The sequence below is a fragment of the Eubalaena glacialis genome, chromosome 5 (assembly GCF_028564815.1).
Source record: "Eubalaena glacialis isolate mEubGla1 chromosome 5, mEubGla1.1.hap2.+ XY, whole genome shotgun sequence".
Classification (NCBI taxonomy): domain Eukaryota; kingdom Metazoa; phylum Chordata; class Mammalia; order Artiodactyla; family Balaenidae; genus Eubalaena; species Eubalaena glacialis.
The window spans coordinates 120256713-120273933 of NC_083720.1; the positions used below are offsets into that span (position 1 = coordinate 120256713).

Below are 17221 nucleotides of genomic sequence, written 5' to 3' on the forward strand. Positions count from 1 at the left end.
ATGCAAGAGATTTCTGTGCATTAATTTTGTATCCTGCTACTTTACCAAATTCATTGATTAGCTCTAGTAGTTTTCTGGTAGCATCTTTAGGATTCTCTATGTATAGTATCATGTCATCTGCAAACAGTGACAGCTTTACTTCTTCTTTTCCAATTTGGATTCCTTTTATTTCTTTTTTTTCTCTGATTGCTGTGGCTAACACTTCCAAAACTATGTTGAATAATAGTGGTGAGAGTGGGCAACCTTGTCTTGTTCCTGATCTTAGTGGAAATGGTTTCAGTTTTTCACCATTGAGGACAATGTTGGCTGTGGGTTTGTCATATATGGCCTTTATTATGTTGAGGAAAGTTCCCTCTATGCCTACTTTCTTCAGGGCTTTTATCATAAATGGGTGTTGAATTTTGTCAAAAGCTTTCTCTGCATCTATTGAGATGATCATATGGTTTTTCTCCTTCAGTTTGTTAATATGATGTATCACGTTGATTGATTTGCGTATATTGAAGAATCCTTGCATTCCTGGAATAAACCCCACTTGATTATGGTGTATAATCCTTTTAATGTGCTGTTGGATTCTGTTTGCTAGTATTTTGTTGAGAATTTTTGCATCTATGTTCATCAGTGATATTGGCCAGTAGTTTTCTTTCTTTGTGACATCTTTGTCTGGTTTTGGTATCAGGGTGATGGTGGCCTCGTAGAATGAGTTGGGGAGTGTTCCTCCCTCTGCAATATTTTGGAAGAGTTTGATAAGGATAGGTGTTAGCTCTTCTCTAAATGTTTGATAGAATTCACCTGTGAAGCCATCTGGTCCTGGGCTTTTGTGTGTTGGAAGATTTTTAATCACAGTTTCAATTTCAGTGCTTGTGATTGGTCTGTTCATATTTTCTATTTCTTCCTGGTTCAGTCTTGGCAGGTTGTGCATTTCTAAGAATCTGTCCATTTCTTCCAGGTTGTCCATTTTATTGGCATAGAGTTGCTTGTAGTAATCTCTCATGATCGTTTGTATTTCTGCAGTGTCAGTGGTTACTTCTCCTTTTTCATTTCTAATTCTATTAATTTGAGTCTTCTCCCTTTTTCTCTTGATGAGTCTGGCTAATGGTTTATCAATTTTGTTTATCTTCTCAAAGAACCAGCTTTTAGTTTTGCTATTGTTTCCTTCATTTCTTTTTCATTTATTTCTGATCTGATCTTTATGATTTCTTTCCTTCTGCTAGCTTTGGGGTTTTTTTGTTCTTCTTTCTCTAATTGCTTTAGGTGCAAGGTTAGGTTGTTTATTCGAGATGTTTCCTGTTTCTTGATGTAGGCTTGTATTGCTATAAACTTCCCTCTTAGAACTGCTTTTGCTGCATCCCATAGGTTTTGGATCGTCGTGTCTCCATTGTCATTTGTTTCTAGGTATTTTTTGATTTCCCCTTTGATTTCTTCAGTGATCACTTCGTTATTAAGTAGTGTATTGTGTAGCCTCCATGTGTTTGTATTTTTTACAGATCTTTTCCTGTAATTGATATCTAGTCTCATAGCGTTGTGGTCGGAAAAGATACTTGACATGATTTCAATTTTCTTAAATTTACCAAGGCTTGATTTGTGACCCAAGATATGATCTATCCTGGAGAATGTTCCATGAGCACTTGAGAAAAATGTGTATTCTGTTGTTTTTGGGTGGAATGTCCTATAAATATCAATTAAGTCCATCTTGTTTAATGTATCATTTAAAGCTTGTGTTTCCTTATTTATTTTCATTTTGGATGATCTGTCCATTGGTGAAAGTGGGGTGTTAAAGTCCCCTACTATGATTGTGTTGCTGTCGATTTCCCCTTTTATGGCTGTTAGTATTTGCCTTATGTATTGAGGTGCTCCTATGTTGGGTGCATAAATATTTACAATTGTTATACCTTCCTCTTGGATCGATCCCTTGATCATTATATAGTGTCCTTCTTTGTCTCTTGTAATAGTCTTTATTTTAAAGTCTATTTTGTCTGATATGAGAATTGCTACTCCAGCTTTCTTTTGATTTCCATTTGCATGGAATATCTTTTTCCATCCCCTCACTTTCAGTCTGTATGTGTCTCTAGGTCTGAAGTGGGTCTCTTGTAGACAGCATATATATGGGTCTTGTTTTTGTATCCATTCAGCCAGTCTGTGTCTTTTGGTGGGAGCATTTAATCCATTTACATTTAAGGTAATTATCGATATGTATGTTCCTATTCCCATTTTCTTAAATGTTTTGGGTTTGTTATTGTAGGTGTTTTCCTTCTCTTGTGTTTCTTGCCTAGAGAAGTTCCTTTAGCATTTGTTGTAAAGCTGGTTTGGTGGTGCTGAACTCTCTCAGCTTTTGCTTATCTGTAAATGTTTTAATTTCTCCATCAAATCTGAATCACTGGTCGGTTTTTGACACTTAAGAGAATCTACCCAAACTTGATGTGTTCTGCCTTAAAAGTGTTTATACTCATCAGATATGGAATAACCACATCATGACTTCTGCTTCAGAACACAGATGGAAGCGATTACCTTTCTGTTTGTTAACAAAAAATAGGAAAGTATTACTAAGAAAACTTGGATGGTTTTGGTTTTTTGGGTTGGTTTTGGTTGTTGTTTTTGTTTGGTTTGGTTTTTTGGTAAAGTGGGATTAACTCTGCAATCTCAGGCTTTGGTTCATAGAATTTTTATAGACTGTAAAATGAGAAATGCCATGAATGACAAACCAATATTACCAAAAAAAAGAAAAAGGGGGCGGGAGGGCAAGGAGGAGAAAAAGAAAGAGAAAGGGGAAAGAAAGACAAGGAAAAGAGAAATATCAACTCATATACTAGCATCAAGTATGTTGACACTTAAACCATGCTTCACATGACCAAACTGGTGACATTAGCACTTTGTGATTATTATATGCAATTTCACACACACACACACACACACACACACACACACACACGAACAAGATCCATTCTCCCACTTTGCTCTGTGTCCCAGGAGACTGATTTCAGACTGCATCTCACAGGTTAACTTGCCTGCTGTCTTCCTGGTTTGGATTTATCTAAAGGGAGTCATCAGCAGGGGCTCAGAGGTTAGGAGGTGGAAAGGTCAGGAATTATTCCTTAGGCCCTGACTTCAGCTCAGTTCTGACAGCTGTGACACTGCAACCGCTGCTTCTAGGTTCAGTTGGGTGAGCACTATTCTAAACTTCCATCCCTCACTCAGGGTCCAATAACGCCATCCTGTGCCCCTTTACCTTCAGCCTGGGGAAGATAATGGCATAGCATCCCTCCACTGGGAGTCACTGGGTGCCTGAGGATCTCTTGTCATTCTAGCCCTGCCCTCATCTCTTAATAGACCCTTCATTAACATCTCTTCAAAATCCCAGTTGAATGTGCCATCTGCTTCCTCCTGACTGATACCCAAGGCCTTCTCTATTGTGAGTATCAAGTGGGGTGGCTAAAGGCAAGCAAGTACAAGAAATATTAGGAAACTTCCACTTGCTAAAAAGTTCAGTTGATGAGAGAACAGTGCCAATGAGGCCATAATGTGTGTCTGGCTGTGCTCCAGGCTCACAGGCTATATCCCTGACCAGCCATTTTACACACCATCAGTTACAAGGAGGACCATGCCAAAAAGGACATGGGCATCTGTGCCAATCCATCACTACTTCTGGGAACATAATTCAAAGACGAGCTCTTCAATTGAGATAGCTTCAAAATCATCTTTGTTCCCAAAGAACAGCTTTTGTGATTCTAGTGAAAATTTTACACAGGCTATTTTAAATAATAAAACCATCCCTGTCAATATCTTTGTCAAAAATATACTTTCATTTTGTTACTTAGTCTGTCATTAATTCCTAATGACATAGGTTAAAAGTCAAGGTTATCAAAATATGCCTTATATTGGCAATTGGATTCGGGATTTATAAGAATATATATTCAACTCGTTTCTTTAAAATTTTCCAACTGTTGTGATTAAATGAATGAAACTACATAACACTGTCTAGAAGATAAGCAGTTAAATTTTAATTTATTTATTTAAAGTGATTTTCTGATTATCAAATATGAATGACAAATTTTCAGTGTATATACTCTGTTCTCCTCAGTACAGTTACCTTCTAAAACCACATTGTAATAGGCCATTGTGGGTATAGCACTGTATTAATATTGATATACTAGGCTTGCTTCCATGGTGTTAATTTTATGTGATTTGAATACATGGGAGAGGGGGAGCGACTTCTGTCCTTTTTTTGGAAATCAGTTTCTGATACTGTCTACTATGAGCATGAAAAAGAACTATTTCTACTAAAATTGAATTGTGCTGCAATACTAAAGCAAAATATAATGTCCTCATTAATAATGGCGTAATGCTAAGATCACCCATAAGATACGAGCAGTTTTCATACATGGTATTTACTCTTAATCATTTTCATGAAACACAACCTGAATTTTATTTGTTAACAAAGCCTTCTGAGACATTTTGATAAGGTCAACAGAAAGCACAGTCTTTTAACATTAGGTGATCAACTTTTTGACAATAGCAGGACCGGCAGACCTAATGGAATAATAGCCTGCAGGGTCCAGCTAAATATAATATACAAACGTAATCAAACCTATGACGACTATTCAGAAGTAATCCGTTTAGCTTTGAACTGCAACACATATTTCAACAAAGCAAAAACCTTTTGAAGAAATTCTCTGCAGACCACACTGATACAATACATCCTTCATATCCTGCTCTATGTGTTTGCTGCTTATAGTGAGTTTTAAATTTAAGGTAATGATTGCTGTATATTCATGTGAGCATACAACAATACTTTTGATTTGTTGTAGAAAGGTTGAATCCATTACCAGGGGTCTAGTCTATAAACTCTGACACAACCTTTATGTATGAGTTATTATTTACCTTTTTCTAGTAAGGCCACTAAAAATGTTTTGCATGACGAAATGATAAAAATTCATTCACCTTTTCAGTCACAAAACTACCAGGTAGCATCTCTCCCATTTCAATTTATACTCCCCTACAGATAACATTTTTTTAAAATCTCATTTATATATAGTACTGTATTATATGAAAATTATATGACATTGTTTTCAAGTAAAGGAATGGGATTGTAGGTTTATTGCAATTCAGCATCGTTGACTTATTCTATTGCTCTTTGGTACAAGGTAGGCTAAAATGTGGTAAAATTAGATCTTTTTGTTGCCCACTTGAGGGAATCTACCCTTTGAGAGTCTTTACTATTAGCAACAGGGAAGTGCCTATTTCTATTGAAATGGTAGGCAGTGTAAGAAAATACCAAACTCTCAGCTTTGCATTGGTTCTTGTCTCCCTTTCTGGAGCGATATGGGTCCTAATCTTCCAGCTTCCTTGAAGATCTACAGATTTAACATCTCAAATCATACCCTAAGAACAGACCCACAACAGGAAACCTAGGTTAGGAATCAAAATGAGTGCTTTTCCAAGATGGAATCAAGAGTCAACAATCCCATGATGCTCACCTTGTTGCAAATGAACAGAAGTCTCAGAAAACCTGAATGATAAATTCAAATGTTGCCCTGTATAAATTAACCTTTGCTAAGGTTTCCTAATACAGCAAGTGTGAATGTCTTTTTTTTTAAACTAGCAATTGTGGCCCAAGTTGAGTAAAAGAGTAGCTGCAGTAGCTATTCTTCTCAGAGAATCTACTTGAAAACTATTCCACAATAAAAATCACCTTTGCTGAGCATCTGGGGAATGAATGCTAAACAATTATTTGAGACCAACCAGGCATAATTTCAAAGTTGGAAAATCCAGGAACAATTTCTCCAATTTAAAAAATATTGTTACATCCTGCCAAACCAAAGGGAATGCTGAGTTTAAGACATTAGATAGTATAAAACAGGCATTAGGATGTCAGGATGGTTCTCTGTATTGTGATGCAATCAAAATATTAAACTGAGAAGCCCAGGGTAGTTCTTTACTTCAAAAGGTGATGGAATATATTAGTTAAAGTAAAGGCTAAGCTACTATTACAAAGAGTCCCAAAAGTACAGTAGCTTAAGAATATAGAAGTTTGTTTCTTCCTTAATCCTGAAGTGAGCTGTCTACATTTACAAGGTAGTCCCACAGGCATTCAGGGGGCCATGACCTTCTGTCTTATTGTTCCACCATCCCCCAGGGCAGGGTTTCTCAATATAGCACTATTAAAATTTTGAGCTGGATGATTTTTTTGTTGGAGAGAAGGGTGGGGAATGGCTGTCATGAGCATTGTAGGATATTTAGCAGCATTCCTGGTCTCTACCCACTAGATGCCAGTAGCACTTCCACCGACCAGTTTTGATGACAAAAATATCTCCAGATATTTCCAAATCTGCCCTGTGGAGCAAAATCATCCCAGTTGAGAACGATTGACTTGGATGTTGTTATTGTCTGCATGGTTGAAACTGAATCATAAATTTCCATGTTCAAGATTGAGGAAAATGGAAAGTTTAAGGAGAAATGAATGCCCAATGCCTAATGCTCAGACCCAGAAGCAGTATGTATCATTCTGTCCACATTCATTGATGAGAACTTACTCATGTGTCTTCAACCAAATATGTATATGCTGATGGGGAAGATTTAGTAGAGTGCAAAAAAACTGATAAGTGAAAGACAGAAGGAATTACTAGAGCCATGTCTTGTGTAGGCAAGAGAGGATGAGATCTAGTGAAGACTTAGAGGGGTTGACCTTAGATGGGAGTATGGGGGACATGAAGCATATAGAATAGAAACAAGTAAGTAACTCTTGACACAGCTTGTGGAAGCTTTTTCCTACTATGTTTTATTTCCTCTATGAGACTGGAAAATAAATCATCAGCTGAGAATGATAATGAATATAGAGAGTTGGAGGTTTGAGAAAATGGAAGAAAGAGTAAATCAGTCATCTAGGAGAGTGGAAGAATGAATAGACTAGGAACATTTAATAGGATGGCCTGAAAGTATTGAGTTCCCCCTAATGTTGGTGACCATGAATTTAAAGTGAGACCCACTTGTATGTTTTTCCAGCCACACCGAGCCTTACACTGCAGGAGAGGAATAGGCAGAGAGTTGGATTTAACTGGGATTATAGTTTTGTCAAGCGAATATAACAAAGTGAGAAAAAAAGGGTAAGGAAGTCAACCTATATGCAAGAGGGTGAATGACCATGGAGTTTAAATGGTACAAAGAAGGGAAAGAAGAAATCCAGATAGGGAGGAACAATGAAAAGATGGTAGAATTGGAAGTCCCAGTGGGGTTGAAGAATTGCTGGTGGTGGGGTAGTAGAGGGAGTGATCCAGAAAAAATAAAAGTTGGCAGTCTACTAGTTGAATGCAGGAAACTGAGTTTGAGGGGGGCTTGCAGTTACTGGTAATGAAAAAGTCTGAGAATGAGCATGGGAATTAATGGCTACGGTAAGGTAAAGGACAAGATCTAAAAGAACAGAGCTCAAGGAATTGAGACCCAGGGTGAAAGAATCTTCTAAATGTACATTTAAATTGCTAAATTAAGAAAGTAGTGGGAAATTGACAATGAACCAATGATGAAATGAACTGAGAATGATCCAGTTGCAGGTAGATCACAACAATAGTTGATTATATAAACTGATGATGTGAGTTTTAGGAAGGGAAGAAGGGAGGGCAAATACGCTGAAAGAGAACAACAAGGAGGAGGACAACTGCCCTTCTGCAAGTACCATGGTAAGAGGACTGATGAAAAGAAAAACAAGAAAGGCTTCTGGGCTGGCAGTATCCTCAGAGGACAGCCAAGATTCTGTCAGAACAAGAAAGTAAAAGGAATTTCAGAAAATAAAGTGAGAATATAGTGGAAATGTTTCAGGAGTTGTGGTAGGTGGGACATGGGGACAAAATATGAAATATGCAGAGATTTATGAAAAGTAGAATGCAGGAAATGAAAGAGGACCTGGACACTGAGGCCTGTTATAAGCAAGGATAAAGAGCATCTTATTAGATAAGTGCATTCAAGTCAAAAGTAGAAAGGCAGGAGACCTTCAAGATGGTGGAAGAGGAAGACGTGGAGATCACCTTCCTCCGCACAAATACATCAGAAATACATCTACATGTGGAACAACTCTTACAGAACACCTACTGAATGCTGGCAGAAGACCTCAGACCTCCAAAAAGGCAAGAAACTCCCCCACGTACCTGGGTAGGGCAAAAGAAAAAAGAAAAAACAGAGACAAAAGAATAGGGACGGGACCTGCACCACTGGGAGGGAGCTGTGAAGGAGGAAAGGTTTCCACACACTAGGAAGCCCCTTCACTGGTGGAGATGGGGGGAGTGGCAAAGGTGAAGCTTCAGAGCCACAGGGGAGAGGGCAGCAACAGGGGTGCAGAGGGCAAAGTGGAGAGATGCCCACACAGAGGATCGGTACCAACCAGCACTCACCAGCCTGAGAGGCTTGTCTGCTTACCTGCCAGAGAGGTGGGGGCTGGGAGCTGGGAGCTGAGGCTCAGGCTTCGGAGGTCAGACCCCAGGGAGAGGACTGGGGTTGGCTGCGTGAACACAGCCTGAAAGGGGCTAGTGCGCCACAGCTAGCTGGGAGGGAGTCTGGGAAAAAGTCTGCAACTGCCTAAGAGGCAAGAGACCATCGTTGTGGGGTGCGCGAGGAGAGGGGATTCAGAACACCGCCTAAACGAGCTCCAGAGATGGGCGCTAGCCACGAGTATCAGTGTGGACCCCAGAGACGGGCATGAGATGCTAAGGCTGCTGCTGCAGCCACCAAGAACCCTGTGTGCAAGCACAGGTCACTATCCACACCTCCCCTCCTGGGAGCCTGTGCAGCCCGCCACTGCCAGGGTCCCGTGATCCAGGGACAACTGCCCCGGGAGAACACATGCCATGCCTCAGGCTATTGCAATGTCACGCAGGCCTGTGCCGCAGCAGGCTCTCCCCACGTTCCGTACCCCTCCCTCCCCACAGCCTGAGTGAGCCAGAGCCTCCTAATCAGCTACTCCTTTAACCCCGTCCTATCTGAGCAAAGAACAGACGCCCCCAGGTGACCTACATGCAGAGGCGGGGCCAAATCCAAAGCTGAACCCCAGGAGCTGTGCAAACAAAGAAGAGAAAGGGAAATCTCTCCCAACAGCCTCAGGAGCAGCGGATAAAATCTCCACAATCAACTTGATGTACCCTGCATTAGTGGAATACCTGAGTAGACAACGAATCATCCCAAAATTGAGGTGGTGGACTTTGTGAACAACGATATATAAATTTTCTTCCTTTTTCTCTTTTTGTGAGTGTGTATGTGTATGCTTCTGTGTGTGATTTTGTCTGTATAGCTTTGCTATTATCATTAGTCCTAGGATTCTGTCTGTCCTTTTTTTTTTTTTTTTGGATAGTTTTGTTTTGTTTCTTTAGTACACTTTTTAGTGCTTGTTATCATTGCTGGATTTGTTTTTTGGTTTAGTTGCTCTCTTCTATCTTTCTTTCCTTTTTTTCTTTTTTAAATTACTTTTTATTTTTTTTAATTTTTAATAATTATATTTTATTTTAATAACTTTATTTTATTTTTTCTTTCTTTTTTTCTCCCTTTTCTTCTGAGTCGTGTGGCTGACACGGTCTTGGTGCTCCAGCCAGTGTCAGGCCTGTGCCTCTGAGGTGGGAGAGCTGAGTTCAGGAAATGAGTCCACCAGAGACCTCCCAGCACCACGTAACATCAAACAGCAAAAGCTCTCCCAGAGATCTCCATCTCAACGCTAAGACCCAGCTCCACTCAACGACCAGCAACCTCCAGGGCTGGACACCCTATGCCAAACAACTAGCAATACAAGAACACAACCTCACACATTAGCAGAGAGACTGCCTAAAATCATAATAAGTTCACAGACACCCCAAAACACACCACCGGACATGGTCCTACCCACCAGAAAGACAAGATCCAGCCTCATCCACCAGAACACAGGCACTAGTCCCTTCCACCAGGAAGCCTACACAACCCACTGAACCAACCTTAGTCACTGGGGGCAGACACCAAAAACGATGGGAAATACGAACCTGCAGCCTGCGAAAAGGAGACCCCAAACACAGTAAGTTAAGCAACATGAGAAGACAAAGAAACACACAGCACATGAAGGAGCAAGATAAAAATCCACCAGACCAAACAAATGAAGAGTAAATAGTCAGTCTACCTGAAAAAGAATTCAGAGTAATGATGGTAAAGATGCTCCAAAATCTTGGAAATAGAATGGAGAAAGTACAAGAAACGTTTAACAAGGACCTAGAAGAACTAAAGAGCAAACAAATAATGTTGAACAACAGAATAAATGAAATTTAAAATTCTCTAGAAGTAATCATTAGCAGAATACCTGAGGCAGAAAAACAGACACATGACCTGGAAGATAAAATAGTGGAAATAACTACTGCAGAGCACAATAAAGAAAAAAGAATGAAAAGAATTGAGGACAGGCTCAGAGACTTCTGGGACAATATTAAACGCACCAACATTCAAATTATAGGGGTCCCAGAAGAAGAAGAGAAAAAGAAAGGGAGTGAGAAAATATTTTAAGAGATTATAGTTGAAAACTTCCCTAATATGGGAAAGGAAATAGTCAATCAAGTCCAGGTAGCGCAAAGAGTCCCATACAAGATAAATCCAAGGAGAAACACGCCAAGACATATATTAATCAAACTATCAAAAATTAAATACAAAGAAAAAATATTAAAAGCAGCAAGGGAAAAGAAACAAATAACATACAAGGGAATCACCATAAGGTTAACAGCTGATCTTTCAGCAGAAACTCTGCAAGCCAGAAGGGAGTGGCAGAACATATTTAAAGTGATGAAAGGGAAAAACCTACAACAAAGATTACTCTACCCAGCAAGGATCACATTCAGATTTGACAGAAAAATTAAAACTTGTACAGACAAGCAAAAGCTAAGAAAATTCAGCACCACCAAACCAGCTTTACAACAAATGCTAAAGGAACTTCTCTAGGCAGGAAACACAAGAGAAGGAAAAGATCTACAATAACAAACCGAAAACAATTAAGAAAATTGTAATAGGGACACACATATCGATAATTACCTTAAATGTAAATGGATTAAATCCTCCCACCAAAAGACATAAACTGGCTTGAATGGATACAATAATAAGACCTGTATATATGCTCTCTACAGGAGACCCACTTCAGGCCTAGGGGAACAAACAGACTGAAAGTGAGGGGATGGAAAAAGATATTCCATGCAAATGGAAATCAAAAGAAACTTGGAGTAGCAATTCTTGTATCAGACAAAATGACTTTAAAATAAAGATTATTTCAAGAGATAATGAAGGACACTACATAATGATCAAGGGATCAATCCAAGAAGAAGATAAAACAATTGTAAATATTTATGCACCCAACATAGGAGCACCTCAATACATAAGGTAAATGCTAACAGCCATAAAAGGGGAAATAGACAGTAACACAATAATAGTAGGGGACTTTAACACCCCACTTTCACCAATGGACAGATCATTCAAAATGAAAATAAATAAGGAAACACAAGCTTTAAATGACACATTAAACAAGATGGAATTAATTGATATTTAGAAGACATTCCATCTAAAAACAACAGAATACACTTTCTTCTCAAGTGCTCATGGAACATTCTCCAGGATAGATCATATCTTGGGTCACAAATCAAGCCTTGGTATATTTAAGAAAATTGAAATCATATCAAGTACCTTTTCTGACCACAACGCTATGAGACTAGATATCAATTACAGGAAAAAATCAGGAAAAAATACAAACACATGGAGGCTAAACCATACACTACTTAATAATCAAGAGATTACTGAAGAAATCAAAGAGGAAATCCAAAAGACCTATAAACAAATGACAATGAAAACACAATGACACAAAACCTATGGGATGCAGCAAAAGCAGTTCTAAGAGGGAAGTTTATAGCAATACAATCCTACCTCAAGAAGCAAGAAACATCTCAAATAAACAACCTATCCTTACACCTAAAGCAATTAGAGAAAGAAGAACAAAAAAACCCCAACGTTAGCAGAAGGAAAGAAATAATAAAGATGATCAGAAATAAATGAAAAAGAAATGAAGGAAACAACAGCAAAGATCAATAAAACCAGAAGCTGGTTTTCTGAGAAGATAAACAAAATTGATAAACCATTAGCCAGATTTATCAAGAAAAAAAGGGAGAAGACTCAAATCAATAGAATTAGAAATGAAAAAGGAGAAGTAACAGCTGACACTGCAGACATACAAAGGATCATGAGAGATTACTACAAACAACTCTATGCCAATAAAATGGACAACCTGGAGGAAATGGACAAATTCTTAGAAAAGCACAACCTTCCAAGACGGAACCAGGAAGAAATAGAAAATATGAATACACCAAGCACAAACACTGAAATTGACACTGTGATTAAAAATCTTCCAAAAACCAAAAGCCCAGGACCAGGCAGCCACACCAGCGAATTCTATCAAACATTTGAGAAGAGCTAACACCTATCTTTCTCAAACTCTTCCAAAATAGAGCTGACAGAGGAACACTCCCAAACTCATTCTATAAGACCACCATCACCCTGATGCCAAAACCAGACATAGATGTCACAAAGAAAGAAAACTACAGGGCAATATCCCTGATGAACATAGTTGTAAAAATCCTCAACAAAATACTAGCAAACAGAATCCAACAGCACATTACAAGTATCATACACCATGATCAAGTGGGGTTTATCCCAGGAATGCAAGGATTCTTCAATATATGCAAATCAATCAATGTGATACACCATATTAACAAATTGAAGGATAAAAACCATATGATCATCTTAATGGATTCAAAAAAAGCTTTTGACAAAATTCAACACTCATTTATGATAAAAATCCTCCAGAAGGTAGGCATAGAGGAAACTTACCTCAACATAATAAAGGTCATATATGACAGACCCACAGCCAACATCGTTCTCAATGGTGAAAAACTGAAATCATTTCCACTAAGATCAGGAACAAGACAAGGTTGCCCACTCTCACCACTATTATTCAACATAGTTTTGGAAGTTTTAGCCACAGCCCTCAATAGCCAAACCAATCTTGAGAAAGAAAAATGGAACTGGAGGAATCAGGCTCCCTGACTTCAGACTATACTACAAAGCTATAGTAATCAAGACTGTATGGTCATGGCACAAAAACAGAAATGTAAATCAATGGAACAGGATAGAAAGCCCAGAGATAAACCCACGCACATATGGTCACCTTATCTTTGATAAAGGAGGCAAGAATATACAATGGAGAAAAGACAACCTCTTCGATAAGTGGTGCTGGGAAAACTGGACAGCCACATGTAAAAGAATGACATTAGAACACTCCCTAACACTATACACAAAAATAAACTCAAAATGGATTAAAGACCTAAATGTTAGGCCAGACAGTAGAAAACTCTTAGAGGAAAACACAGGCAGAACACTCTATGACATAAATCACAGCAAGATCCTTTTTGACCCACCTCCTAGAGAAATGGAAATAAAAACAAAAATAAACACATGGGACGTAATGAAACAAAAGCTTTTGCACAGCAAAGGGAAACATAAGCAAAACGAAAAGACAACCCTCAGAATGGGTGAAAATATTTTCAAATGAAGCAATTGACAAAGCATTAATCTCCAAAATTTACAAGCAGCTCATGTAGCTCAATATCAAAAAAACAAACAACCCAATCCAAAAATGGGCAGAAGACCTAAATAGACATTTCTCCAAAGAAGATATACAGATTGCCAACAAACACATGAAATATTGCTCAACATCATTAATCATTAGAGAAATGCAAATCAAAACTACAATGAGGTATCACCTCACACCGGTCAGAATGGCCATCTTCAAAAAATCTACAAACAATAAATGCTGGAGTGGGTGTGGAGAAAAGGGAACACTCTTGCACTCTTGGTGGGAGTGTAAATTGATACAGCCACTATGGAGAACTTTATGGAGGTTCCTTAGAAAACTAAAAATAGAACTGCCATATTACCCAGCAATCCCACTACTGGACATATACCCTGAGAAAACCATAATTCAAAAAGGGTCATGTACCAAATTGTCATTGCAGCTCTATTTACAATAGGCAGGACATGGAAACAACCTAAATGTCCATTGATAGATGAATGGATAAAGAAGATGTGGCCCATATATACAATGGAATATTACTCAGCCATAAAAAGAAATGAAATTGAGTTATTTGTAATGAGGTGGATGGACATAGAGTCTGTCATACAGAGTAAAGTAAGTCAGAAAGAGAAAAACAAATAGCAAATGCTAACACATATATATGGAATCTAAAAAAAAAAAAAAACCGTGGTCCTGAAGAACCTAGGAGCAGGACAGGAATAAAGATGCAGACATAGAGAATGGACTTGAGGACACGGGGAGGAGGAAGGGTAACCTGGGACGAAGTGAGAGAGTGGCATGGACTTATATATACTACCAAATGTAAAATAGATAGCTAATGGGAAGCAGCCGCATAGCACAGGGAGATCAGCTCAGTGCTTTGTGACCACCTAGAGGGGTGGGATAGGGAGAGTGGGAGGGAGATACAAGAGGGAGGAGATATGGGGATATATGTATTTGTACAGTTGATTCACTTTGTTATAAAGCAGAAACTAACACACCATTGTAAAGCAATTACACTCCAATAAAGATGTTAAAAAAAAAAAAGTAGAAGGGCAGATATGAAAGTTAAATAATAAATTAATATTTCTGTTTATGTCTAAATTTCCCATATCTTATTTGATTATTTGGATACTTTATATTGCTCTCTAAATTAATTGTCCTTCAGAGTTTTGCTTTAACAAGTCATCTTATCTCCAAACAGTGGCTGTTCCATTTGCCATTTCATATATCACAAGAATTCTGTGAGTTAGGAATTCGAACCTGGCTTGGCTAGACATCCATTGAGGTTACCCAATGATAATACTCAACTGACAGATGGGTTGATCTGAAGGATCCAAGAAAGTTTTACTCACAGAGTGGAGCTTTGGCGGGATGGCTAGAAGGCTGGGCTCAACTGGGACTGTCAACTGGAGCATCTGTACATGGCCTCACCAGGATGGCAATCTCAGGGTGGTAGGACTTTTTATATGGCGACTGGCTTCCTCCAAAGCAAGCATCCTAAGAGAACCAGGTGGAAGCAGCGTAGCCTCTTCTTATCTAGGTTTGGAAGTCATGCAGTCACTTCCTCCACATTCTATTGATTACAAAATAGTACTATGCCTAGCCCAGTTTCAAGAGGAGGAGAATTGGATTCCACCTTTTGAAGGGGAAGTGGCAAGGTCATAGTTTTGAGGAACGTGTAGAGTGAGAGATATCATTGTGGCCATCTTTGACCGATATAATCTGCACTGGTGATACAAGTGATACATAAACTTTTGTCATACAGGTGATAAGGGTAGATACCCCTGAAAAGAGATTCCCACATTCAAACTCAAAAGAACTGTAAACTGTATTTGTGATAAACCATTAAATATATACATCTTTTTTTCTTTAGGAGGGTCTAGAAGATCCACAATGGAAAGTTTATATCAAACCTCAGATTTTTCGGAAGAGGACCTCAGTGGGTATGATAAATCAAGTTAAACTTTCTATTAAGTATCCACATTATGCAAGATACTAAGTATAATGTAATTCTCCAAACACAAAAAAGGTAACTTCATCTAACACTTGATAAGCTACTACTGAAACACTGGTTAAAAAAAGAAAGAGAGAAAGAAATCATAGAGGTACTTTTAAATAATACATAAGGTTAAGTACTTTTAATCTTTTAAGCTATGTCTAAAAATTACAGAATACAAAATCCAGTCGACCCTTGAACAACATGAAGGTTAGGGATGCCAACCCTCCCCACAGTCAAAAATATGCATATAACCTATAGTTAGCCCTCCGTATACATATTTTTCTCCATATCCTCGGCTCTGCATTTGCAGATTCAACCAGCCACTGATTGTATGGTACTGTAGTATTTACTATTGAAAAAAGTCTGCATATAAGTGGACTCCCACAGTTCAAAACCATGTTATTCAAGGTCAATTGCAATGTCTTAAAAGCAAGGTTTCTTGGTGTTTTTTTTTTTTTTTTGGCTTTCTAGTCCAATATAAAATTTAATTTTATAATTTATTTTATTTCAGATTTCCAGATAATCAAAAAAAATGAGACTTAAACCAACTTTTGACTCAACAACAAATCAAGAAGTAATTTATCATATCACTTCAGTCTTCAATACCTGTAATATGAGTATGTTACAAATAATAGAGTTATAATAAAACTATGACTACATTTTCATTGGATTTTGTATTATAATTTGCTATTACAAATTTAGTCTAAAACATCTAAATCCATGAAAATTAAATATATCCCAAATGCTTAGAAATATCAATAATTATCCATAAGCTAAACTGTAAAATTTTCCTCTTATCCATTATTCTACCAGAAATAGTGCTATTACACTTGATCTTAGCCAAAAGGCTGAGAAGCAATAGAAATAATGCTATTATAGAATCAAAATTTGGTTGTGTCTAATGAGAAGATTGTTTTAAACTTAAGGAAGTCTATGCTGAATAAAGGTAGGAAAAGATTTACTAAAATTCCTGGGAACCTTTTCAACATATGTAAAAGGATTGTAACCAATAGAGACTATCATACTGATAAGTACTGCTCAAAACAGTCTGCTTCACCCAGGTAAAGGAAAACTCGTTTCCTCTATTTGCCCCACTTCTGACACCAAATGTGTGAGTTTTTCCACTCCAGTTCTCAGCAGACACTGACTGGGTGTCTTACAATTTAACTTAATTCTGACACTAACTGCCAGGAGTTGGCACAGACCACAGATTAAGGGATCAGGTCCGTAAGACTGTCCCCCACTTCATATGCCAATTGCAAGCCCCAGCTTGTCACCTGTACTTCTGGCTGAGCTGGCTAGAACTGAGGATTCCCACAACCCCCTTCTCAGCTTCAATAATTTACTATAACAACTCACAGAACTCAGGGAAGAAGATACTTACACTTGCCAGTTTATTATAAAGAGTATAATAAAAGATATAGATGAATAGAAAAATAGAAGTATAGGGCAAGGCATGGGGTAAGGGGAACAGGGCTTCCATGCCCTCCCAGGGTGTATCTCCCTCTGAGCACCTCAGTTCATTCACCAACATAGATGCTCCCCAAATCCTTTCAGTTGTTTTTTATGGAGGCTTTATTACCTAGATATGATTGGTTAAATCATTGACAATTAGTGATTAACTC

The 17221-nt window shown here is 38.2% G+C and overlaps 1 protein-coding gene across 1 annotated transcript in view; it reads left to right on the plus strand.

The window, feature by feature from the left end:
• Positions 1-15559, plus strand: part of TTC29 (tetratricopeptide repeat domain 29) — a 267121-nt gene extending 251562 nt beyond the window's left edge. The window contains exon 10 of the mRNA XM_061191617.1: positions 15471-15559. Within this exon, the coding sequence (XP_061047600.1) occupies positions 15471-15559 (89 nt within the window). The remainder of the gene's footprint in view (positions 1-15470) is intronic.
• The last annotated feature ends 1662 nt before the right edge of the window (positions 15560-17221 follow it).